The 26,304-nt window shown below is 41.7% G+C and overlaps 3 protein-coding genes across 5 annotated transcripts; 2 read left to right on the top strand and 1 right to left on the bottom strand.

Annotated features, from left to right (window-relative positions):
• Positions 1-8,810: 8,810 nt before the first annotated feature.
• Positions 8,811-13,409, top strand: LOC6605145 (phospholipid scramblase 1). Of its 3 annotated transcripts, XM_002029950.2 has the most exons (5): positions 8,811-9,188; positions 9,717-10,086; positions 11,787-12,277; positions 12,336-12,494; positions 12,749-13,409. In XM_002029950.2, exons 1-5 carry the CDS (start codon positions 9,018-9,020, stop codon positions 12,806-12,808), a joined length of 1,251 nt encoding a protein of 416 aa, XP_002029986.1. In that variant the 5' UTR covers positions 8,811-9,017; the 3' UTR covers positions 12,809-13,409. The 3 variants fall into 3 exon arrangements, with proteins under 3 accessions (XP_002029986.1, XP_032574396.1, XP_032574395.1); XM_032718505.1 differs by lacking the exons at positions 8,811-9,188; positions 9,717-10,086 and adding an exon at positions 10,277-11,039 and having other exon boundaries at positions 11,800-12,277; XM_032718504.1 differs by lacking the exons at positions 8,811-9,188; positions 9,717-10,086 and adding an exon at positions 10,951-11,039.
• Positions 13,410-13,768: 359 nt separating this feature from the next.
• On the top strand, positions 13,769-15,703 carry LOC6605144 (insulin-like growth factor-binding protein complex acid labile subunit). Its single transcript, XM_002029949.2, has 2 exons — positions 13,769-14,403; positions 14,460-15,703. Exons 1-2 carry the CDS (start codon positions 13,789-13,791, stop codon positions 15,447-15,449), a joined length of 1,605 nt encoding a protein of 534 aa, XP_002029985.1. The 5' UTR covers positions 13,769-13,788; the 3' UTR covers positions 15,450-15,703.
• A 1,486-nt stretch (positions 15,704-17,189) lies between these two features.
• On the bottom strand, positions 17,190-18,217 carry LOC6605143. The gene is made up of 2 exons (XM_032718404.1): positions 17,584-18,217; positions 17,190-17,527 (listed from the first exon to the last, which is right to left on the bottom strand). Exons 1-2 carry the CDS (start codon positions 18,169-18,171, stop codon positions 17,213-17,215), a joined length of 903 nt encoding a protein of 300 aa, XP_032574295.1. The 5' UTR covers positions 18,172-18,217; the 3' UTR covers positions 17,190-17,212.
• Positions 18,218-26,304: the final 8,087 nt, after the last annotated feature.

Raw genomic sequence — 26,304 nt, 5'->3', positions numbered from 1 at the left:
AATCGGGGTTCGATCAATGCTCACTTAGCTGCTGTTGTTGCTGCTACAATTTTGGCCACTTTTGTTGCACTGATCGATTGTGCGGTCGCTATTGATTGGGATATTGATTGTTGATACTCTCATTAGGAACCAACAAAAAAAGGGGGTGGGGATTTTGACAAATTATCACCCCTAGGGCTTTCCCCACCCATCGCCGCAATTTGCTGCTCATAATTGCATTGTCTGTGGCAGCCAAGTAATTATTTTAATACTTTAATTTGCCACCTGAGTTCATTGGCGCCTCCCGTGGGCTTTTCCGACCCCACTTTTCTGACCCTTTTGTGTGTCCCCGCCTCTTGAGGCCACGGATGCCAAATGAAAATGCCGCAGACGCAGACAAACCAACCAGAAGAAGTTCGTTTCAGCCAAAAAGCTGAGCGAGAAAAGTCCGCGAAAAATAGAAATAGATGTACAGTCACCAAAGAGCCAGTCCATCCCATCTTTGATGGAAATAAACATAGAAAAATTAAGATTAAAAAATTAAATTTAATCTATTTAAAATTATATAATTTCAAGACTATCACTCAAATAAATTGATAATTTTAATTTTAATACGAAGGATAACTACAGGTCCTTTTCATTCGAGTTTCACTCCAGAAAAAGTGCAGCTTTCCTTGCTCATCAATTTCACTTGCAGCTCATCTGAGAGTTCTTGTGGCTGACTCCCCTTCAGGGATTTCATTAAAAAATGCCTTAGCTTTTCCATTTTCCATTGCCACATTTGCAAACCGCAGAAAGTCAGTGGAAATGCGAAGAGAACGGGATATTTGCAGTCTGTGGGCAGGGAAAGAGGTCGGTCTAAATGAAAATGCCTTTAAGCCGGATGTTAAATTCCAGTTGGCTTTGGCTCACTGATAAATACTTCTTCATTATGCCGCATTTTTGAGGGCATTTCGTTCCGCCGCCTTTGCAAATATTTTCCGGTTAATAAAATTATTTGCAAGCCAACTTTGGCACCCCACCGACATCCGAAAATTTCTCCTATCGCCGCTGGCCAATTCAGTCTGGTTAGAAAACTATTATTTTTCACACAAAGTACAATATAAACTAGCCGCGGGTGTCCTTATTAAATTCGTAGCTTTCTCCGGGGAAAAGGCAGGAAGGAAAGGACTGGTTGGTGGATCCTTGCGCCACGCTCTTGTAATTCCTTCAAGGGAAATCTTTTCAATTACAATTCGTGCAGATGGCTGCGTTTCCTTGGCTTTGCTTTTTTCTCCTTTCTCCATTTTCCCTCTGAATTTTCCCCCTTTTTTTGCCGCTGCCAGGCGCAAAAAGCAAACCATCGGCAGACAGTGGCAATTTCTTTTCATTTCGCGTGTCTCCTGTTGACAAACTGCTGTGTCCCTGCCTCGGGGAAATCCTCGAGTGGCGCTGCAACATTATAAGGATGCTCCAAAAGGGGTGGGGCGGGGCGTGGCTTTCACTTCAAAAGGTGAGCGGAGGCCTTGCGCCGCCTTGCAGTTAATTAGTGTGTGGTGCGCACTTCTAATTGCATGTGACAGATGCTGATGCTGCTGCAGATGCACTTGCTGCTGGATGGGATGAGAGCCCCATCTCACCTGCGGCCAGAATCCGTAGTGAAAAGCCAGAGGAAAAGGTCCAGGGGAGTGCTCTTTACGACTTCATAAACAAAGTCCAACCGGGGCGATCGGCCTGAAGTCCGCAATTCCTTTGCAGATTGCCCACAGTGCAAGCTAACTGGCTATAAACTAAATATACATATAAGATGTTTAAAATCAGATCGACATGGTAACAAGGCAAGCACTTTATTCCTTACAACAAATTATGGAAGCATGGATTTAATTTTTTAAGCATTTTAAGCCTTATAGTTAAGCTTAGAGCTATCAAAACAATTCTGAAGGAATTTAAGTTATATTTACGGCTGGATTAAAAGCACATTGGCTGGTCGTAAAATGCAGCTTATACCCATTAAGATAAAGTATTCCGCATAACTCAGCTAACATTTGGCATCTCTAAACCTTCAAAGGTGCTGGTGGTCAAGTCACCGGAATGGCTTGGGCGGTGCAAGGTGCACGTAAGTTATGCCGGTGGCTACAAATTGGAAAACCATTTTAGCGCTAATGAAGATCCACCCATTGCTTGTAGCGCCATCGCAAATAAAAAACTTTTACGACCTGACCAAAAGGCAAAGTAATGCCAGCCCATGGGCGAAGCTAAAAGTGTGGGCCTGGCCAAAATGAAGTTGCTTTCGAAATACTCTGACACTAAAATAACAATAAAGTATCTAAATCGTTATACACATGACTTCAGTGATTTTTAATAGTAAGAAACACATTATATATACAATTTAATTCAATTAATGGCTGATAATTGATAGTTGCAACTATTTAATACTGTCAAGATAAACGAATATAAATCTTATAAATTGATTGTTTGATTTCGTTAACTTACCATGTTTACATGTAGATTGATTTTCTTGCGGATGTAAGTTAAATTGAGTACTTTTTAAATTACAATCCATTCTGAACTTATACTTTGCCAGCCTTGTAAAGAGAGTATTTGCATTCAGTTCGGCCCACCTTTGGGCAATAAAAATTAGTTTATCGTTGACACTGATTGAGCAGATTCCCTAATGGAAGTGCGCTGGCCAGCGCCTTGGACCCAATTTATAGATCTATATCCCCTCGCCAGCCGATTGGTAACGCCCCCAGTTTGTCGCTTATCGATGGTTGTGGATACGCCCCCTTTTTGTTTTTTCATACGGAGAGCAACATTCTTGAATGATTTGTGCATTCATTAACATTTTCCGAACATTCGAATGGTCGCGGCAGAAAAAATGAGTTAGCCGATTTTGTCATTTTTGCTGACAAATTACAGCTGAATTTTATTTACACGCCAAACCGCAGAACTCTGACATAATCCGCTTAAATGCATTGGAGAGCTTTTGCCATAAATTCCAGTGCATTGTTCCATGTCACTAAATCATATCAACAGCGAAAATTTATGCCAGCCCACATGGCTTTTTTAGCCTCCTATTCCGATTCTGATTCGGATTTGGATCCCGTCGCTATCGTTTGGGTGGACCAATTAAAATGCAAGAATTGTTAATGCGCGACATTAAAATTCATTATTATTACATACGTTTATTACCTCAATCGCCGTTCACATGCCAGCAATTGTTGTAGCCGCCTGCTAGCCTGGCTCTTGCTCTATGCAAATGTCTGGTTAGATCGCTTTGAGCCATTTAGGCAGCTTAGCCACGATTCTAAGGCCAAACGGCAGAGGCAAGTGCAGAAGAACCAGGGGCGGCGTTTTCAAGGGGATCAAAGCTAAACAAAAGTTTAAGATATGCTTACTATATAATATCTTAGCATTTTGAACATTTGTTACCTCAACTAACATTTGTAGAGCCACTCGCTTTTAAAACCCCTTGTTCATAACTAAACTTATTCCTCAAGATGTAAACCCCTTGAAAACTACTTCCCTGTACTAAATCAGCATCTGAGACATGAAAAAAAGAACGTCACACGCCTTCTATTTATGGGCAACTCCTACCGTCTGTCAAACGCGTCAAAGACCAGCCCCAGTCTCTTGTAATTAATTGACAATAATTTCAGTTATTTCTTGTGTCAGCATTATGGAGATTTGCCCTCTCTGGCCATCAGGTTATATTGCATATATCCAGCTCATGTCGTCGTCCACCTTCGTTTAGTGTCATTAAGGCTGAAAAATGGCCCAACATGCTAAACCGCTTGCTAAACCCTAGCCATTAACAGATCGACGGTCTAATCAAGTCAGTTACACTACAAACAAGTATCGGACTCATATTAATATACTCCAATAAAAATGGATATGATTTCTACTAACTAAAGCTGCTTTATACAATTGAAATATTAATACTTTTTGTATTGATTTGATGCTGTTATAATCTTGTCGTTCTGATCTTATCCTATTTGCATAATATGGAAATTAATTTTTTTTTTCCTCTGCACCAGCCAAAGTCAACTTTATTTAATTTATGAACGAAGAGTCTTGTGGATGTTTTTTTTGCCATGCATATTGAGTTGTTAACAAAAGTTGTTTGCGATTGTCGACCAGCTGTCCGTCTGTTTGTCAGTCCCCGTCCATTTTTTCTATCAAATCTATCATCGAAGTCCGAAGCGCGACAATCTGTGAAAACCCCAGAAGGGCAGGCAGATCGATCGGAGCCACCCCTTTGGTCCGCGATGACCTCTGACCCGCTCAGATTCGTAGATGGCGATAGGCTAGACTAGATAGTGGCAGCTGCTCTATTTCGGAGGCAGGCAGACAGGGACCTCGCAGTTGACTGCACATCGAAAGCTGCCCGCGAGTGGGCCCTAACCCTTATGGGTTACACTGAGAAAAACAATCACAATACTAGATTAGATGCACTTTAACGTACACAATTATGAATGCATCCTAGAGAAAGAGAATGGATATTCTTTTAGCCATTGCGCTACTTAATAATATCTTTGGATATTAAAAAACTTAAGGAGTCTAAAGGTAAAGAGCATATGTAAGATATTACAATGAATTCTTGACCAAGACATTTAATCAATTTCATTTAAAAATATATTACAAATTTTAATTTTAAGTGTGAATCTCTGTTTTATCCCCGCGAATGGCAGCGTAAAAATTCATTCCGAAAACATTTTTAATATGCACGCACGGTGACCCGTGGTTCGCCGCTACCCTCGAACCCTTACCCGCTGACCGAGCTTGATTTGCAGTTCATTTCGGGATGCTACTGCGAACTCGGTGCGGAGTCCTGAGTCCTGAAGCGAGGATATTCCTCGGATGGTCCGGCTAGACAGCTGCACCGCCCCTTGCCGTCCTCCGCTGGCCGGTAATTACACGGGGCATTTACTTGGCCTTTTGTTTCGCATCTCGGTTCTTTCAAATTTATTTTCCGCTCCTCGGCGCTGCCCCTTGTTTGCATATCCCGGCATATCCCGTTGAAGGATAAAGGCGCGCGCTTAAATAAGCAATTACCGTGTGCCAGCGACCAGCATCCTGTCAAAGTCCTGCCCAGCGTCCTGCCGAAAAAATACAGAAAAAAAAAACTAGAGAAAAAGGGTTGAGCCACTCGGCCAGGACAAAGCGCCGCAGAAAAGGGTTCACAAAAAGGGGAAGAAAAATCGGACAAAAATACACACCACACTCACTCATTTAGCTCGTCCTGCTGTCGGTTCTGATTTAAATTTTTTACCATGACATGTGGCAACCAGACAAGGTCCACCCCGCAAACCCGTTCCTCATTTCTAGAATCCTGCTGCCCGCTAAAAAATCTCGTTATTGATTTTTTAGCCAGCTTTAAAAACGGTCAGACAACAAGTTCAAGTTCAACACTTGGTTGGTAATTAATTTTCCAGGGACCGGGCTAAGAGTAAAGTGCGTGCCGGGCTCATTAGCATAGGGCCCCGGGAGAAGGGTCATTGTGCTTTTAATTGGAAAACATTCGGAAGGACGAGGCCAATGGCAGAATGAAAACTCATTAAGATTTCGCCGCACAACCCTTTTCCGCCGGCTTTTCTGACCCAGTTTTCCACTGGCCAGCCAGCTTGTGACCTTCTTCTTCGTGTCCGTGGATCGTAATTAAGCAATTAGCTAGGAAACACTTTCGCCCTTTTGGCATTCCGCTCATGAACTTGGTAACTGACCCACGCAAGGTGAAATGCTTTGAGCCAGGTGTGTAAAATCCCCCTCTCTGCAGCACATCGTTTTGTTCACTCTTTTTGGGTATCTGTGGCTCGGCACTTCCTGTCATTCGTTTCGGAAATCGCGACATCGTGATTGCATTTGGCATATGCACATGTGCACTCGATGGCGCAGCTGGCCAAAAGGAGGGCCAAAACAACTGGCCATTGACCAAATGCAGTGGCAGTTGCAATTCCCCCTTTGCGACATTGACACATTTTTTCGTTTCATTTTTCGCAACGGGGATGTGTGTGTTCCCACGCTTAACTGACCCGACGCAATGTGGCTTCGGTTAAATGGTGAAGATTCGCCAGATTTGGGAAACCATATATGGTCTAAAGATTATTGCAGACTCTTTCGAAAATTTATAAAACTTATTAAGATTATTGATTTCGATTAATTATCTTTTTATTTATTTTCCTTTAGAGCGTATGCAACAGTTTAATATAAGGATATTTGTTATTATTTTGTTAACAGTCGAAATGAATTAACTTAATTAAAAGAAGGCTGATACCTAATTTCAATTTGAAATAAGTACTCAAAATATAGTTTGAAAAACTTTATTATCAAATTTCTTTAGAATTGAATGCACAGCACCTTGATATCTTTTCTTTATATTTGTCTGAGTAAGTTCAATTCATTTTATTTTTATCTTTTCAACATGATTCATTGGTTTGTGGATCTCTGGCAGCAGCTGCAACTTTTTGGCCGCGTGGCAAAGAAGCTTTGATCGATCGGGACATTAGAAGTCCACTTGATCGCATCTCCGAAACTTGATTTATTGTCAGACGTTCCGATCCTTTCGATTTCTTGGCTAAAGACAGGGCCATAAATTAGATCGCCTTTGCGATTGGCGGACAGAAAGTTCAGCAACGCCCGAAATTGTTCCTTGCCAGCAGCTTTAAGGACGAAGCGGCGGCTAATGAGGCGCTTTGCACGGCTCAAACGAAACCCGATCCAGGGCTTTTTAAGGGTCTTTGATGCACAGCGGAAAATAGAATAGGTGCTTTGAATGTAGATACATTTTAATGCTGAATATCCAAAGAATATTTGGTTAAACTTAATATGTACACAGTTAACATGATTATTACTTTTTTGCATAACCTTTTGTTTTGATGTTGGATTTTGTATCAGTGTAGTTACCCGCATGGCTGTTTACTATTGCATTATGCTCGCTGCTTGCCGCTTGCCTGATTTTTTGAGAGCCTCTCCTGCACTGAATCGTTCAGCGACGGCCCTGCCAAAGGTCATGGGTGGGGCCAAAAGGGGCTAAAAGGTGGAGGTGGCACAAAGGGGGGCTGGCCTGGCAACAATTGCTGCACTGCTGAGCCCGGCTTTTGTGCCTTTGGTCGGTTGCCAACCGCAAATATGTTCGCGTTCCCGTTTCCCATTCTTAATGCGAATTCTCAGTCGGTTGTTTTATTTTCGCATTCTGCATTTGCTGCCATTGCAAAGTCAACTAATTGAATGTGCTAAACTCACCCACACACCAGCACAAATATCGCGTTATATGGCGCATTAAGCGCTCAGTTCTGGATTTCTTCCCTGACCCTGATGAGTCCTTCTCCAGGACCCCTCAGCTTCGAAGCAAATTATATAAGATATTTAATATGTTTCATTACTAGCATACATTAATATTATAACTCTATAATAATAAATAAAATAATTCTTATTTAGTAACATACATTCATTTAAAAACAACGTAGTAAAAATTGTATTGTGCAGGATTGTCTGTTCTTGTAGGGGATATATATTTAGTATATAGAAATAAATCAGTAAACATAATGTTCTAAGTTTCTGGCATCAAGGACGAAATTAGTGATTTTGCGCGGTGTGTAGGTGGTCCTCCACCATGACGGTAATGCTGATGACGATTCCTCCATTTCTCGCTGCATTTGTATGGGTAATTACCGTGGTGTGTGTGAGTGAGTGAGGGACGTCTGCTGGATGTCCATGACCATGGGGTGGAATTCTGCTCGCAGTTTTTTTCTATATACACGGTTTTTAGCATTTTTTTCACATTTCAACAGCCCGTCTCTTTCACTCTTACAACAGTCTCTCACCCTGCCCACATTTTTTCCCTCATTTTTTTTTTTTGCGTTTTACTTGCGTCGGAAACCGCCATTTTTTATGCGCGCCAACTACGCCGCCCTCTCTACACCTCTCTCCCTTTCTACCACGCAGCCCCTCTCTGTCGCACCCTTGAGGTGTAGAGGAGGCACACCCTCACAATGAAAATTTGCGCATTAGAAAAAATGTGGACTGTTCTCTGAGGCAGTTGTGGCATACAAAATGGATTTATTTAGCATTTTTAAAAACGATACGATTTTTGTTTCTATTTAATTTGGACAGGAATTTTTTTTTAATATAGTTATAGTATAAGTAAAACAAGAAAAAAACTATATTACAAAATTTATATAAAAGCATTTTTTTAAATAAATAAATAAACGCAGGAAATGCCTTACTTACTAAAGAGCTTCAAAAACAAGAAATAATACTAATTTCGAAGTATTTATGCAGATAACAATAATAATAGCTAGTTAAAGTAACTATGCTAATTCTTATCATTTTAATAAGCATATGGACAAGTTTTTAGAAACGCGCTCGTTACACATTTTGTATATAAAGTAATATTATTATTTCTTTATTTCTTAGGAAATTTGTAAGTACTGTTGTTTATTTAAATAAACTAATAATTTTACAGCGAAGCAGATTAGTTTCTAAATTTAACCGATTCACATTCCAATTTAAAGAAACCAAGTTTCAAGTTCGTAGGTTTGAGTCTTTACTGAGGGTTCCAATATTGGATGGTGTCTTTGCTTGCTGTGTTCTGCTACGCTGTTATGATAACATTTCATTTATACATGACTTGTACATTGTAATGTAAAAATTGTGTTAAAAAGATTGGTGGCGCCATCTATTCAATTATAAAATATATTTAATATTCGATAATTTAAATAAAATCACTGAACTTTGTATTTAAAGTTATGCATTTCAGGAATTTTCTAACTTTTTTCGAACCAGGGTAATGTTACGCTAAAAACTTGGCATGTTTAGAGTGTAGCTGGTATTTTTTCGCTCTTCAGTCACGGTTACACTCCGAAGGCCACCTGATTGCGCGAATTGCATTACTATCGAAACTTTAGTTAACAGAAAGTGCGTGCAAGACAAAAACAACATTGTTGCGATTTCGTTGGGGGCGTGGCCGCAACAATTCCCCTCAAGTGCAACAACAACGCAGCACACGGAGAGTAGAAGAAGAACAGAAAAAGAGGGAAAATCCGGGGAAACACCACGAAATGAAAAGCAACGTCAATCAGGGCGGTTACGCCCCACCCGGTTTTGGATCCGGATTCCAGCCAAATGCTCCGCCCGCCGAAGGATTCGGCTACCCACCGCCCAGTGGCGGCCACAACGCCCCCTATCCCCCCGCACCCGGTCTTCCACAGCCGCCGCCGCCCATGAATTACGTGAGTTCCAAAAGTGTCCGCTCTAGCCGAAGAAAATGCTAGGGAAAGTGGGTGGTGTAGAGGGTGCTTCTTGTACAAGCACAACACAACCATGACGTCATGTCAGTTGATGATATTTGCTTATTTATAAATCCACATTCACACAGTCAGTTTGCATTGGAATGAAAGAGATTCATTCGAATTGCACGCGAATCTCTGGAATCGGGGGATTCTCTTCCCTAATAAATTTACTTATGAATGTGTTTATGGCTTTAATATTTTCACTATGTTTTTCATTCATGCCAAAAGAGCATTTTATTACCATTTAAGTTTTAAACAAACTTAAAATATTACTCATCATTCATGCACAACCGCGTGAAGTTTTCATTATAATAAGAGAAGTTTTTAAACAAATGTATATTATTTACTTCATACATAAGCGTGCTGATAAGTACAGCTACATAATACAAGCCAGAGCACAAAAACTAATAGTAACGCCCCTGAAATAAAAATTTGACTCATTCTTTGATCAACTCCCGATCGTTGCAGGGGTTTACGCCAGGTCCTCAGCAAGCCGGATACGCTCCAGTTCCCCAAATGCAGCCGTACGGAGAAGCTCCGCCCTACGGAGCCGGACAACCACCTTACATGGGTGGTCCAGGTGGTCAGCCCCCGTATGCGGGTGGTCCAGGCGGACAGCCACCTTATGTGGGTGGTCCTGGTGGACAGCCGCCCTACGGAGGAGGAGCACCACCACCACATGCCTTCGGCGGATATCCTCCCGGACCAGCAGGACCAGGGGGACCACCAAACGCATTCGCCGGTTATCCACCGGGACAACCACAACAGCCCATCGTCACGCAGCCGGGAATGGGACCGGGAATGGGTCCGGGGATGGCCCCACAGGGCGGACCAGCAGGCAAGTAATCAAAAACTAGTCTGTAACATGAAACAAATGTTCAAAATGTTGGACTCACTTATTTCTTCACAAATCAGTGTGTTCAAATCATGGCACGATACTTTTATCGCTTTCTGCTTCCTTGTTAAAATTATTCATTCCATATCTGAGTTTACTTCTTATATAATCGTACTACGCATACCGCTGAATCAAAACAAGATCGCATCTTTGTGATGTGTCGGTGTGTCGTTGCCCTGCGATTGAGATAATGTCTAATCAGTTGTCTTAAGATTTCTTCGGGTGCAGGCACTGATCCCATCGTCCCAGATAGAGGTAGCTCGTCAAGATCGGTGTAGAACAAAGGTTCCCCCAGAAGCAAAGTGGGGTGCACATATTTACGTAGTCACTTTGGACAGTGTTAGAGAATTTGTGGTTCTTAGACCACAATCTATCAATTGTATTTTTGTTTACACGTGCATCGGATCCGTCCGAAATAAGCTGAATATCTCAGCCAGATCTTTGGCGCTTATCGGAGTGCCTAGCGTCTGCCTTAATTGAACCAATAAAATAATACAAAGCGTCATTTAAAACGCCCGATGGCGTTGATTTTTCCCGACGAGCAGTTAGTTCATCTCTGTGCTGCAGAGCAGGCAGTCGTGTCAGTCTGTAAAAATGTCCACCGAAAACCCAGCAAGTTGCGTTTCCACGCTGGACCTTAGTGGTGGCGAAAATCGGGGAAACCCGGAGGAATCTCATTCCAGGGGCGTAAGGAGCGGCTCCAAGGTGCTACGCTTCATCTGGCACACGCTGTATAGCCAGTACAATCAGGTCTGCTCGAGATCCCAGACTCTGAGGCAACTGGTTTGCAGGGAAGCCAACAAACCACTGCCCAAGAAACTCAGACACACCATGCGACTAAATAAGTCGGCCAAGCGAAAGGGCTACGAGTTCTACATAAGCGACGAGGACAGGAGGTAAGGAAGTCATATTATGGTCTCGACCAGAAATTGTTGGAATGAAGATGACAGGCTTAAAAGATGAACCTTTAAAGATTTCGAGAGTACAAAGAATGAAATACTCAGCCAGATAATGGATTATTAACAAATCATTAACATTAAGTTTCGTTAAGGTATGTCTTTTGTAGTTAGGTGCAAAAAACTTAATTCAAATTTTTTTTAAGCTAAAAATATCAGAATTATGTAAATCTTTTCAAGGTTTCCTTACATTGTGAAATTAAATATGTATTAGTAGAGTTATCTTTAGAGCCCGTTATAAAGACTATCTTTCTAGCGCCGATTAGATACAAGAGCCGATGGGTGAGGTAGCATAATAGCTTGTGGCTGGGGGTTATCCATGGGATGTGTCAGGAGGGGCATGCTCCATTGTGATGCTTCCAATTAGAAAGGCCGCGCAATTGTGTCGCTGACATTGACCAATTGACACACTGGCCACTGAACGCGCTGAACAAGATGCCCTTTTGTGTGCACTAATTTAATTTGCCCGCCAAGATTACAAGAAGTCGGAAAAAGAGAACATCCTCACAAAGTTCACTTTAAGTTTTATTTTTAAATTTTATTCAATCAAATGAAACCTTAACAGACAGTTAAGTTTAAATGGTGCTTCTTTGTTTTGGTTGTATGTTTGTTTTATTTTATGCATGCATCATTTTTAAGCCATATATATCTATTGAGAACGCATATTGATGAGTGTTATTTTTGCAGGAGACTGGATGAGTATACCTACCGGAATTCCGAACTGTCCGCGCGGATTGGAGTACCTTACGACTATCGACCAGCTTTTAGTTAAGCAGAAGGTCGAGCTGCTCGAGGCCTTCACAGGCTTCGAGACCAACAACAAGTTCACGATCAAGAACGCCCTGGGTCAGAAGGTCTATTTCGCGGCGGAGGACAACGACTGCTGCACGCGCAATTGTTGTGGTCCTGCGCGACCATTCGATATGCGGGTCTTTGATAACTTCCAGCAGGAAGTGATCCACATGCACCGCCCGCTGGCCTGCTCCTCCTGTCTGTTTCCCTGCTGTCTGCAGAGTATCGAGGTCTCGGCACCACCCGGCAATGTTATCGGCACCATTGAGCAGGAGTGGTCCATCTGTTCGCCATCCTTCCGCATTCTTAACCACGTGGGTGACACGGTGATGCGCATCGAAGGACCTTTCTGCACATTTTCGCTCTGCGGCGACGTCGAGTTCAATGTATGTTTAGAATATTCAAATGTTCTCTGTGATTTTACTAATATTTTATGATTCTCAGGTTGTTTCGCTCACTGGTGAGAAGATCGGCAAGATCTCGAAGCAGTGGTCGGGCCTGGCACGTGAAATTTTCACGGATGCGGACTTCTTCGGCATCAATTTCCCACTGGACTTGGATGTGCGCATGAAGGCCGTTCTACTCGGCGCCACATTCCTCATAGTAAGTGCTTCCTTTTAGCTAAGATTTATTGTAGTTATTTATCATTGGCCTCTGCCAATCAGTTGTATAGTGTTCATTTTTATCGGTTCAAGCTGTTAAGACGTCTGCAACGCAGACTTCGTTGGTGCTGAGGTAATGTTAACCCTCCAGCCTATCAAATCCGCCAGCTTAGTTTGAGTAGGCTAGTCCAGCACTAATTCCTTCACTCGTCAATGTTACCCACACTTAATGAATGCTTTCTGTTTGCCCCACAGGATGCCATGTTCTTTGAGAAAGCCGGAAATCAAGAGACCGATAGGCCCGGAATGCTTTAGGAATCAGGTGGTGGCTTGTGCGAGGATTGTTTATGCGTGGCAACCGATTGTTGTGGCGTCTGTGGCGATTGCGATTGCGACGATTAAATATTGTGCATTATCTTGAGTTGCAACTTTATCCAAATATCTTCCCGGTAAACTGTCGCTTACTAGTCATCTGATGAAAATGGATCGCACTAATGAAACTCCTTGTTAATTTTGATGAACATACTGAACTCAGGCTTCCTTCGAGAGGACATTGCCAGAATATAAAACTAATTTTAAGTTGGCATTTTTTGCTATTTCGCCTCATCAACGACTTGTGTAAAGTATTCAACGACAAATCTGCTTTATTTATGAATTTATATGGATGCTCTGAAGCGACAACTAACTAACGAAAGATTCGTTACTGAAACTTGTACTTTAAACTGTATGTTGAGTGTCTTATGGATAGAAGAATATATTTAACATTGTGTATTGTTAAGCATCAGTAAATTTATATATACCCCTATGGAACAGTGGGTTTTCTTTTTATGTATTACAACAAAACTTAAATAAATCATATACTTGTTAACGATGAATTGCTGGGACCCCCAGATAAATTCATAATCCGCAATAATAATGCTCGAATTTGTTAGGGATTCCATTCCAGGGTCATTACCGACAGGCTGGGTATCAGAATTCTTACTGCAGGGATTAGCTAGAGTACCCTCCACCTTCCCTACATTATTTTGTCTCACAACGAAAATGAATATTTTTAATTTTTTTGAATTTTTGAGAACTATATTAATAGGTGTTTTTCGGAGCAAGCTTGGTGTTGAAAACAATTTCCTCTCGATTGAGCTGGGGCCATCACTAAATCATCAGCTGATTTCGGTAAATGGAATCGGAAACCGGCTTTTAGCTGAACCAAAGAACTGAAACGAGTTTGCTCTGATAAAAATAAACTCAAATTAACGCATTGCACTTGGCTCAAGCAGAAGTTCGTTTTAGTAGTAAAAATGCAGGCGTTGCATGTTTTGGCATTGCTGTTTCTGTCCGGAGTGTTCGGGAAGGATCTTCAGGAGTGCGAGGATCTGGGAAAGGGAAGCCATCTCTGTCGGGAAATCGAGAGCTTTGAGCAACTGAATCGATATGTCCGTGAAAACTGGCAAAGTGTGAAGGTGGTCAATGAACACACAGGAATCGAAAGAGCAGAAGATGGGGAACTGCCTGGTCTCTCCAGGCTTTTGCAATTGGATCTATCTGAATCCGGTGGTGTGACTCTGGGCGAAAAGGGATTGCAAGATTTTAAGGCGCTGCAGAAGTTAAATCTTACCCACGCTCAGTTGGATGAGCTAAAATCAGAGCAGTTTTCCAACTCATCTGAAATGATAAATTTCGATGTGAGCTACAACGACATATTGGCTATTACTACCAAACTGATGAGTGGATTCGCCAACTTGGAGTACGCCAACTTTTCCGAAAACCTGATAGCAGTCATAGAACCCAATGCGTTTAAGCATATGAAAAAGCTGAGATTTCTCGATCTAACCACCAACTATCAGGAAAACATAACTCTCGGCGAAAATGCAAACTTGCTTTTCTTGTCTATAAGTAACAATAATTTGAGAGATGTAAGTGATAATGAATTTAGTTGAAAGCCATGATATATCCTATTTAAATCCTTTAGTTTCAATGGTGTCACTTTCGCGGACTGCCCAAATTGGAGGAACTGCATCTTCACAGCAATTGGCTGGAGCACCTGGACATGGGAATATTTTACGCGTTGCCCAATCTTCGAGTTTTGAATGTATCCAACAATAATCTATTTGAGATCAAGCGAACACTCTTCATGGCCCCGGGAGAAGTTGCGCCATTGGATCTACTTGACTATAGCTCGAATAATGTTAAAGTCCTGGATGACTCAGTGTTTTGCAGACTCAAGAAGCTAAGAACTCTCAATTTGTGGCTAAACCAGATAAACAGAATCCATCCGAGGGCCTTTTTGGGACTAAGTTCACTACAAACTCTGCACTTGCAGGGCAATAAGATCTCGGTTCTTCCCGATGACGTCTTTGCCAATCTAACTGATTTGGAAAAACTCGATCTCAGCAAGAATAACATAAAAAAGCTGGGATTGCGTGTATTTGGTGAAAGAATTCTCCGCAAGCTGATCTACCTGGATTTAAGCAACAACTACATTGCTGATCTGCATCCTCTTGCTCTTTCCTCTATGCCTTTTATTAAGGAACTTAGGCTCAGAAGGAATAGGCTGGTCAGTCTGGATCTTCGCATGTTTGCACCCCTGCGGCAATTACAATTGCTTACGATTAGCGAGAATCGTCTGGAGGAGATTGAAGGTGAAATTCTGGACACGTTGGATCGTCTCAATCATCTGGAGCTCAACAACAATCGTCTCACCTTCTTGCCGGATCTGAAGTCATCACAAAATCTTTTGCAATTGCAAAACATCACTTTGGAGGGAAATCCTTGGCAGTGTCTGTGTCTGGACGAGATTACCTCCTGGTTAAATGGTCGCCACGTGTCTTACGCTCGACCCAGTAGTGCCTACTTCAGTGGAAGGAAGCCCCTCTGCGTTGTCACGCCCATGGATAAATGCTTGCGCGAACTTCAAGAAACTAGAGCTCAAGGAATCGTCGAAAGCTATGAGAAGACATAACCTGCCTAGACTTGACCTTCATCATATTCACAGGACCAAGAAGTTTCAGAATTCCAATTTAATTTGGGCATAAATCTTGTTTACGAGATATACATTGGTAATAACTGGCTTCAGTAGAGGTTCAATATACTTATGGCTACCAATTTAAATCATATTTTTTCATCATTTATCACAGTAGTAGTCACATTCATATTTCTGATTGTAAAAGGCATTTGTGTCACCAGTTGAGAAGCAATAAATCAATATCCACTAAATGCTGGACTGCAGTTTCTGTTGTGGGTTCCGCTTCGCTCCGCTGACTGACTGGACGTCCGCTCCAGGATCCTTGGAGAAGCCTCCGTAAATCACAGACAATTGGATGACCATGAGGACAAAACTTTTAGCTAGCCAAAGTATTTGGCCAACTGTCGTAAAACAATAAAACGGAAGGCATGCGATGGGCAAAATGGGAGTGGTAGTGAGGGCGACTGGGGCGGAAAACCGAAGCAGAGATTTTCAAATACTTAACACCATTTAAGCGAACAGTTGGACAATGACAATGACGGGGGACTCGGATTGGGATTGGGAATTCCAAAGAGTCCAAGGTGGGGATTTGATTGTTAAGCGTAATTTAGCGCAAGAATTTTTATTAAAATTTCCAATTTGTTTGCAGATAAACTTTCTTGCTGGCCGCAATGTTCACTGATTGATCGATGGACTGGGCTGCTAAATGGTATAAGTTGGGCAGGCAGTTGAATGAAACCTAAGACTATATGAAGATGACAAGGGAGTTATGAATGTCTGAGCTTCCCCTTTTAGAACGGAGCAAGTTGCCGTGGTCTCGAACTCCCTAACTTCGCTCATTTGACTATGAGCCCAACTATATGAATAGGCTGCAGGGTCAGAGGTTTGAGCAAGTGGAGCACAAGTATTCCAGGTATTCAAACGGGCAACAAAAGAACAATGGACTCGGGAAGTTGGCAACCAGGACATGTGCAGCCAATGCGCAATAACGGGTATAAAGGGCGTAACACGGCGTATCCTTGCTCAACAGCTGCCATAAAAGTTTTACTCCAACGAGGCCTTCAAGTACCTTCAACACTCGGAGGCCACTAATTAAATTAAATTTTTGGTTTCACATTCGCTCGATGAATTAAGTGTCCTGTCAAAGGTTAAAGGTGAAAGGTAAGGGCTCCATGGGCAGAAGACTTTCGTGCGGAAAGCCTTTCCTTACGAGTCCTGTGGACACGGTCCGTTCAATTAATTTGGCCACAAACTTTGCTCGGACTGTTGTTTGCCCAATTTGATAGCTGAAATTTTCGGCCCGGAAGGAGTTTCGTCCATGACAAACTTGTTGCTCCCGTTCTTTGGGGAAATTCCCAGAGCCACCGAGCTCTGAACCCTTGTCAAACCAAAAATGAAGCTCCGCCAAGGTGTCAAAGACATTCTGGCCATCAATTTCACCAGATCGGAACCCCCTTCGACAGCCCAATGCTCTCGTAAAATAAATTCCAATTCTAATTCAAATTTGGTGCCCATCCAATTGGTCGGTTAATTACGTTCACGGCTAATTGCATTTTTGTGGCTTGAAATGCCGCAAAATTTGTTAACAAAATATTTGCAAAAACATTTTTGCACAATTAGCCCGATCATTGTGTGTTTTATGCCGCATATGTGTGTGCATATTCATTATGCGCATTTTTGCACCCGTAAAATGCGAAACTAGGATGGCACTTTAAATTACAATATTGGCGTTTTTGTGGTTGACTGCGTTTTTAATTATCTCAATCGGTAATATCGACAGCGGGCGTGTATTTTTCCTGCTTCGCCAAAGGAGCAACCCAGGCGAACTTGAAGGATCTTCGCTCCTTGACAGTTGAGCTCCTGCGCTTGGTCACTTGGGAGCTCTTGTCCAGCAGCAACGATAGCTCCGATATAGATGGAAGTACCATGGTATCAAAGTTCTTCGATGTCAGCGCTTCGTCCACCTTCTGGGTGTACTTCATTAGCTCCTCGTGGCATTTAAGTAGGGTTCTCCGGGACTTACTCAAAGCGTTTACCAAGTCATTATAGTCGTGCTTATTGCATATAAGAGGGGCCTTGAGGTAGGATGATAGCATTAGAATTTATAAATATGCTTAAACAGTCCTAGTACCTTCGATGCGAAACAGAACTTCATGTTGGTTTGGATGGGTCGGACGAAGTTGTCGCTGTAGTCGAGGTAGTTTCCTCGGGAAATGTCCAGGTCATTGTATCGCTCCAAACACAATCCCGTGTTGTGCTTCAGTTCCTCCTTCCACTTGGGCACTTCGAGCAGCCTCTTGGACAACTTTCTGATGCATCGGATGTTTTTCCTTGCCTTTTCGTCCAGTCCAGTCAGAGAGTCAGTTGTCTCCTTGAGTTGCCGATTTACTTCGATGATCTGCTGTAAAGCTCGAACTGTGTCCTGTTGTACTACTCTTAGTTCGTCGTTGTCCGAGCTAGACTGTTCGATGTCCAGTCTCATCTGGTCACTTTCTGAAGGACATTCGGCTTTGTTTACTTGTACTGGACGAATTAGGAGGCTCTTCATATATAGCACCCTTTCTCTCATCTTTTCTAGTTTATTGAAAGGCTTTGAAAGTTCCAACTCCGATGGACACTCCTCTTCCTGGATCGGTATGTTATCTAGAGCGGAAATGCTGCAGTGGGTCAACTCCGATTCACTAGGAGTTTCAAGCAGTCCAGGAGCCTTGCAGTCCATATTTTTAATTTTTTTTTTTAGCTTACTAATATATGTTCTGTGTAGTCTGAATGTGTACTAAGTCATGGAGTGCTCTGATAAAATTTTGTTAAAAGGCAGTGTGTTAATTATGAATATTTATTATCTTTACAATTTTTGTGTTACATATGAAACTAAATGTATGCTAAACTAAGAAAAGTAATGCCTTTCACAAAGTTTGTGTGTCACCTCTTTTACCGGTTCTTTAAGTTCTTTATTTATTTACCTAATAAAATTACTTATTTCCATGATGTTAAGATCATTGTTTCCAGTTTTGGTATTTATGCCTTCAGCGTTTTAATGAAAATGCCTGTCCGTAGTGCCACAAAGTATGTAGCTCGCACAATGTTGCATGCTGAAGAGATTCTTCTCCTTCGGAAAAGGGCACACACCTGAAATTTGGCAAAAAGGGGCTGAAATTCCGTACTGCTAATGATTTTTAATAGCCAAATTGCAAGAAGCTGGTCTGTGGCCTAGATGCTGCAGTGGGTCTCAGCTGCCTTCGTCCTGGAAATGCCTCTTAAAAGCGTATTTGTGGTAGGTCTCCAGGCCGACACACACACACACATTTTCTCGATGCGGTCAATAAAGTATGCAAAGTGGTAGCGGCAGGTGGGGGTTAATGTGGGCGGAAAGGTGGTCGGAGTGACCATGCTGACCTTAAAAACAAATTAGTGGCGCTTACTCAACAAGATTGAGTGGCTCGTGTATCGCTGTCATCGGCATCGTCATCGTTGGTATTCTGCTTTTTGGTCAGGGGCGAAATCAGAAAGGGGGATGGACTTTATTAACCAGAAGTTATGACACCTCTAATTTCATAATAATTTGGATTAGCTATATAAATCTTTTGTAAATAATAGTCATCTATTTTTTACATATTTCATTACCAAATCAACTAAATTAAAGTCAATTAAGTTGCAAGCATAGCTGAAACTAAAATCCATATTAATGAATTTAATTATGAATCCCTTTAATTCATATTTTTCCGCGCCACTGTCCGTCGACTACGTACTTTGCTCTTGCAGCCGGAGCAAAAAAGGAGGAAAAAATCTGAACTTAATTAATAAAAGAGCCTGCGGCCATTGCTCCTTGATCCTGTGACTGCCTACAGCATCCTGCTGCCAGAATGCATCTATTTATAGGACCCCATATATTAAGTGATGAATATTCATGCGGAACCAGGGGCCGACAATGAAAGAGAACTACGACCACTCCGATGACGCTGCAAATCAACAGTCGAGCATAATTTTTGTTAATAAAAGCGTGTAATAATTTGCCGCCAGCCGAAAACAGGAGTCGCGGGACGGGGAGGGGGTGTCGAAATGCCCAGCATGTGTTGCAAATGAAATTATGTAAATGTGACAGCGGCAGCAGCAACAACACAGATGTATCTGTAACTGAATTTTGTATCTTTTTGGTGCGACGTACAGCGGTTGAACCACGAAAACAATGGAACAGAGGGGGGACTGTTGGTGGGCGGGCACAATGCAGACCACATTCTCTGCCAAAACATGGCTTAATGTTGATTAGATGAATTAAACATGCAAAGCCCAAAACCAGCAGCAGTTGTTGTCGAATTTGGTATCTCTGGGCCAAACAATAAACGGCAGCATAAAATAGATATGTCCGTGCATTGCGTATTTACTGGGCTTGTGGGTTTTTCTGATGGAAATGAAATTAGTGCAGCCTTTTAACTTTTGCGCGGCAATTGAATAACTTTAATTGGTAATAAAACTAAGCCCACATTGAGCCGGAAATTGCGAAACTGCAGCTGGCAAAGCCAATAGCCAATTGCCAATCACCAATCACCAGGGTCGCTTCAAAGGGGTAACTACACAAATCCGCAATTCCCCTTTTTGACCGCAAGCTGTTTACGATCCTGCCAACTTTAATAGTAAATAACAACAATAACAAGCGCCGCAGGAGCAGCTGCTCAAAGTTTCAGAACAATACAAAAAAAGGGAAATTCAGGGAAAGCCAGCAGTAGCTATGCTATACCCAGAGAAAAGTCGGAGGAAAGAAAAGTTGGAAAACACTTTACTTTGATGACCGTCCAAGTCTTTTGCTCTCGACGTTGTCGCCATGGCTGCGATTCAAATGGCTCGCTTAATTTTACCCTCACCGCGGGGATTGTGGAAATTTTTTAATGACTCCTGGACATATTGTCCGCCCAGGTTGTCATTTCATCTTCGCCTCGTCGGGTGACAGGCTCAGTGCGATGGAATCCACTTTTCGGGAATGCAAAAGTGACAGTTTTTTTTTAGGTAAAAAAAATTCGCTGTTTCTATAACCTGGAAATTGTAGAACGGATTTCAAAGGAAGTACGACAAGGTGTCAGGAATCTGTTAAGGCAGAAACTTTTTAAAAATAATTTTCGAACTTGATCTTATTGAAATGCTAAGGTACTAATGCTAAATGCTAAATAGTACTAATGATACACATACCTGTATTAATAAATTTAATTTGAGATTTTTACAACTTCACATTTTTACAACTTTTGTTCCAAACGAAATCAATCAAATGCTTAGACATAAAGTTTGAAAAAAAGATAATGTATTATTTGAATATTAATAAAATGAGAGAGCAGCAAATAGTCAGCGATGAGGCAGATCGACTGCATCCATTTTTTCAGACGATGGTTAGGCCCAATCATTATTGATTTCCTGAGTGGATGCCCCAATCGCGTTCGCAGACTTATCTGGAAAAGGGTGAGCTCCAAGTAGCACTTGGGGCGCTTTGACAGAAACTTTCTTTTGTACATATTATTTATGCCAGGCTCCCGGGGGCTCCAGGCGGCGGTGGAATGGGTGAAATGGGGGGTCAGAGGTCCCCTCAATACAAGTGGCTCCTGTCACGGCTGTTATTGCTCTTTTATTTGTATTGGCTTTGGGCCTGGTTGCTACATTTTTTAATTTATGTAGCAGCTGTTGCTCCGGCGTAAATGTCAAATGCATTGGTTTGCTTTTTGTTTGCCTTTTTAAAGGGGGTTGGAAATGGGGGGAAATGGGAGAAAGTCAAAGCCCGGGACTCATAATGTGTTAAGTTTTCGCCCCGTCGAGTGAGTGGCTCGTGCTCGAGTTGTTGGCAAACAGTTTGGCTCCTTGGCCAAAACGCCGCTCCACTTCGACCAACTTCGAGCTTTAAGTGGCACTGAAAGTTTCACCCAAAAGAGGCCAGCAAACTAATTATTTAGTTTCGCTTCGTTCCGTTTGGCAGCGGCAAATGCCAAACGTCAGCCAAATATCAATAAAAACTCCAATCGAGATCTATTTCAATTAACTTGTTAAGAAACTTTTTAATTAACGGCACTGCAGCTCCTGTACACTTCCTTTTCCCTTCTTTGCTCCGCTGAATGCAGCCTGAATTTATGGCTGCTCCTAATTGGGCAACAATAAAGCAAAGGAAAAAGGACTCACAAGGGGGTCTTTAGAAATGGACGAGTCCTGTGATATGTAAATGTTTATAAATCAAGTTGCGACTGTTGGCGGTGACAAGTGGTCGGCCGACTGGTCGGACACTTGAAATAAATAAATAAACGAGCCAGAGACCTGTGTCCTGGTTAGTTCAACATTCCGATTCCCCTTTCATTCCGTTTCGATATAGTTCCACTTTTACTTTTACCCTCATCAAAAATAGACTGAGGGGAATTTTTTCAGCCTGACACCTTGTGATTTAAAAGCCGCAACATATGAGTCGGGGATCCTTGGTCTTAGTGATTTATACGAACCCCGTTGATTTACCGCCACAATGGCTATTAGTGGGTCCAGTAATCCCCCTCCCTACAATGGACACTCGATTTGCTGCTGTCGACAATTACATTGTCTAGACCAAGGCGACTGTCAAAACTAGATGCTCCTCCAGGACTCTGAGGACTTTGGGGCAAGTCGAAGGCATTGAATTCGAGTCGATTATAGAAATGACAAAAGCAGCTTGGCAATACAAAGCTAAGTAAATTCGAGTTTTTTAGCCGCTTGATAAATTGTGATTGTGCCACCGGCTTGGAGCTATTAATAAGATAAATGAGCGTCAATAAGTGTCGCTGGCACTTCGATTTCATTCCCGGCTGACTTTCTGACTTCCTCTGGTACAACGCGGCGTATGCGTAATTACCATTTCATATGCATTAAGAGGAGCTTCAGTCACACCGACCGTTTAATAGCCAAATAAGAAGCACAGAGGAATACGTTTATAATACAAATACTATAGTTTTAATATGAATACTATAGTTTTAAATGTTTTTATCTACCTTTGAACAAAGTAGCGAAAAGAACATATTTTTTAATAATAAATAGCTTAAAGCTGTAAGAGTAAATTTCATTGAATGTTCAGTATTCTACACTCATTATTAAATTTTTTAAAGGCACTTACAATTTTTTTAAGTGCTCTTGGATAAATTACTCGTATATGAGGTAGATGGGAAAAAGGAGCGGAAAAGGGAGACTCAAAGTGGGTAAAAGCGAACTGAAGCAGGAGAATCCGTTCCGATGTCATTAAGCGCATTTGAAAAATCATCAACAATACAAACGCGATGCGTTGACAATGCTGGCAGCTTGGACGCTAGCGAACAAAAAATAAAAATGAAACCGTATCAATAAATTGAAATGCGATCAATAATAATTATGATTGGGATTCGGCGATTGGACGATTGGGAGCCAGAGAGGCGGAGCGCGGGAAATTCTCAAAGTGAATACACCGAATAATTGCGTTTCCATGCAATTGCTCAATTCCACAAGGAGTCGCTGCCTATCGGGCACAATAGGGCGATTATCGATAAGTGAAATGGGGCTGCAGAAATAATCATTAAAGAATGGCCCCTCGCAAAACGGATGACACACTCAAGTTCTCAAAGGGCGATGGAAATAAGCGCTTCGGGCTTTTTCCACAGATGAATGTTTAACAATTACTTATCGGCGAAAATTAAGTGCTTCAATGGGAAGAAAAAAATAAATTTGTATTTTATAAAGTTTTTATATATGTTATTTGCAACAATTATTACATTTTAAATATGTTAATATTACAAACATTTTTCTAAAAAATATTTTGCTTAAACAAAACATAATCTGAAATTCACCGTGAAGTTGCAACAATTTTTCTATTCAACAATTATTATCTTTAATGCCCAATGGTTTATGAATCCATCCAGCCATTGTGATATCCCGCAGAGTTCCGGCCGCAAATTCCCATCGATGGTCCCATTGTTCCGGTTCCCTACTTTCCTAATGCCCCGATACAAATGTATATATACCTATATATATGTAGATATAACTATGAGTAGCCACGGGCCACCGTCAATGGCAGCGTTTAAAAAAACATTAGTTCAACTGGCTGGCAGCAGCAAGTTGAAGCCGAGTCTGAGTTTAGCGAGCGGGGAAAATGGAAAAGTCGAAGATGCCAAGGTCCAAGGTTTTCCCCGCCCCCGAATGTGAAAGATATACCAGCCGAGTGACCGCAAATTTCTCTGGCCTGCTGTCCAGTTCGTCACAATGGAAATCCAATTTAATTTAACTGATTCTGCACTTTGCACAAATCGAAGTGCCCTGACCAAAATCTCATCATTAAAGATGCGGTTGGGCTAAAACCGCAGGCTCCACCGCAAAACAGGCTGCATTTGCCAAGGGACTTTGGGGACTAAAGGGCGATCTCCATTACCATATAAACGTATATATATGTACGTATCTATATGTAGTACCGCACAGTACAGTGGGCACATCTAATTATTGTTTACTGTGCTTAAACGCCGGGAAAATTGAATTGGAACCAACAAAAAAATGCGACGAAAATCGAATTTGCGTCCGGAAGTTGGGTTTCCTTTGCGACCAGCGGACCACAAGACAGGAAACAGCAATGAACAGCCAGGACTCGCAGTCAGGACAGGCCAGCAAACAAATCCTCAAAGATTTCAGCTTAGCCCAAGGCAATAAGCAGCCAGAAAAGCGTAAGAAAAGCCATGGCAAAGACACAGGTGAAAGAGATTGCTGCACCGGGAAAATCTCGGCGGTAAAAAGGTGGCACAAATCGGGCAAATATTTGTATAGCTAAAGATTAACCACAACCTCTATTAAGCTAAGCTTTTGACATGCATTGATAGGGTATAAGTAAGAAAGCTCTTAGAATACCACGTGGAATTATTTATTAGAGGAAAGTAGTACTTAACTCTGCGTTTTTTCTCGCAATGCAGCTGGAGAGGATGACAGCGGTTCGGTTTGGGGTCTGCAAGGTTAGGCCCGGTTCACTAGACGTCAAGTCAATGTGGATTTGACATTTGATTTCAGACATTTGCCCGAAACCTTTCGCCTGCCCCGCACTCACATCCGACTTCGAATTTTTCTTGCTCTGGAACCTAGCAGGTTCGAGTTTCGTTTTGGGAAATGCAACTGACCAAAACCAGAGTCATCCAATTAGAAGAAAACACCGAAATGAACAGACCCAAGCAGCTGTCAAGTTGGCGAAGACGAGCATTTGCATTACGAATGCAAATTAAATTTCTCGCTCGGAATAAAAATCGGAGCTGCGGCTGTTGGATGGATGTATGTTTATAGGGTCCCTTTTAGGCACAACTTTGTGTGTGGGCTTTCCCTTCTTTTTTTAGGCACCTGACAATGCCCGGCAAATATTTACCTTATTAACAACGCGACTGAGACAGACATCGAGTGGCCATGCCAACGCCCCCGTGAATTTTCCCCAATTTTCACCTGGCTTATTTCCACCCTGCGCCCGAGAGTAGGCTACAACTTATGCTAATGCCCGCCGTTGGGTGTTAATTCAAACGACATTATTTAATGCCCAGCACACGCAACACTGAAAACAAACTGTGGCCAGCAAGTCGGATGTGTGAAAAGAAAGTGACTTTAATTAAACGTGTGTGTTAAGTGCCTTTGCATGGGCTTGCATAATTCAATGGAGCTCGACGAAAATTTCTACGATTGCGCAATTTCACTAGGCAACCTGCAGCTGAGTCACGTTTTCCCGCCACAATAGTTGGCGGCGGGTACTAACTAAAGACTCCATATGCCTATTAAATCCGCATCGCCAGGTATTATTATTATTATTTTCGATGGAGAGAGCTATCTCTGTGTGCAATAGGATAATCGAAAAATTCTCATGTACCAGTAATTTTACACGGCCAGGCCGAAATTTGCATATTTATTAAATTTTATGATTGAATTTGATAAGGGATAAGGGCTGCTAAGCTGCTGGGCTGCTGAACTGGGGAAACCTTCGATGTGCCGAAGCTGTGCTGATTTATTGATTGGACTCGGTATTCAGTTTCCAGTTTCAGTTTCTTCCCATCGTCAAAGTTAGGAAGCCGAAAACTTGCGGTTTCATTAGCGAACACAGACGTTCGCATTGATTTTTGCTCGGCATCTCATGACTAAATTGGTTGTTAAAGCGAAAACATTAAATTAGTCAGCAAGTTTGGTAGTCGCAATGAAATTGCACAAGTTTCGCATTCCACGCCGTCTGACACATAGTAAACGTCAAGTTTTGTGACTTTATTTGAGCCCATTGCGATGTTTGATAAGGGAGAAAGTAGCATGGTTCATTCAAATGCCTTCTTCAGTGTAGCCACTAAATGTAATAAAACATTTGGGGATAATCCTGTTCCCTTGGCAGAGATTTTCATTGAAACTAATACGAAACTAATAACAAAGAAGTTATGTAATATTTAGGGGAAATCAGCTTAATATAGAATCAAGTTTTATGGCCCGACAACAGATGAAAGATACAAATTAAACTTTTGCTTGGCAAACACAAAATGTCTGTGGGTGTGAGGTTAACAATGCCAATCAAAATGTCCTGTGGTAAATATAAATGTGTTTAGGTAAAATTAATATGTTGGGGAAAACCAAAGCCTTGGAATAAATAATAGGCATAATAAAATATTGAGTTACCTAAACATCTATTGTTCTATTTAATTTTAGTGAAATAATCTAGTACGTTTTTCAATAGATTCCAAACACACACTTTTAACCAAGTTACGCGTTATTGTTGAAGAGTTAACCTCGTTATTTTGCAAAACAAGCAACAATAAATTTGATTGGAATAGAATTTCACAATTTTTGACCCAATTAGATATTTATGTTAATGATAAGAATTTTTGGATTTGTAAAACTA

The sequence above is a fragment of the Drosophila sechellia genome, chromosome 3L (genome assembly GCF_004382195.2).
Source record: "Drosophila sechellia strain sech25 chromosome 3L, ASM438219v1, whole genome shotgun sequence".
Taxonomy (NCBI): domain Eukaryota; kingdom Metazoa; phylum Arthropoda; class Insecta; order Diptera; family Drosophilidae; genus Drosophila; species Drosophila sechellia.
This window is presented reverse-complemented; position numbering and strand designations above follow the sequence as displayed.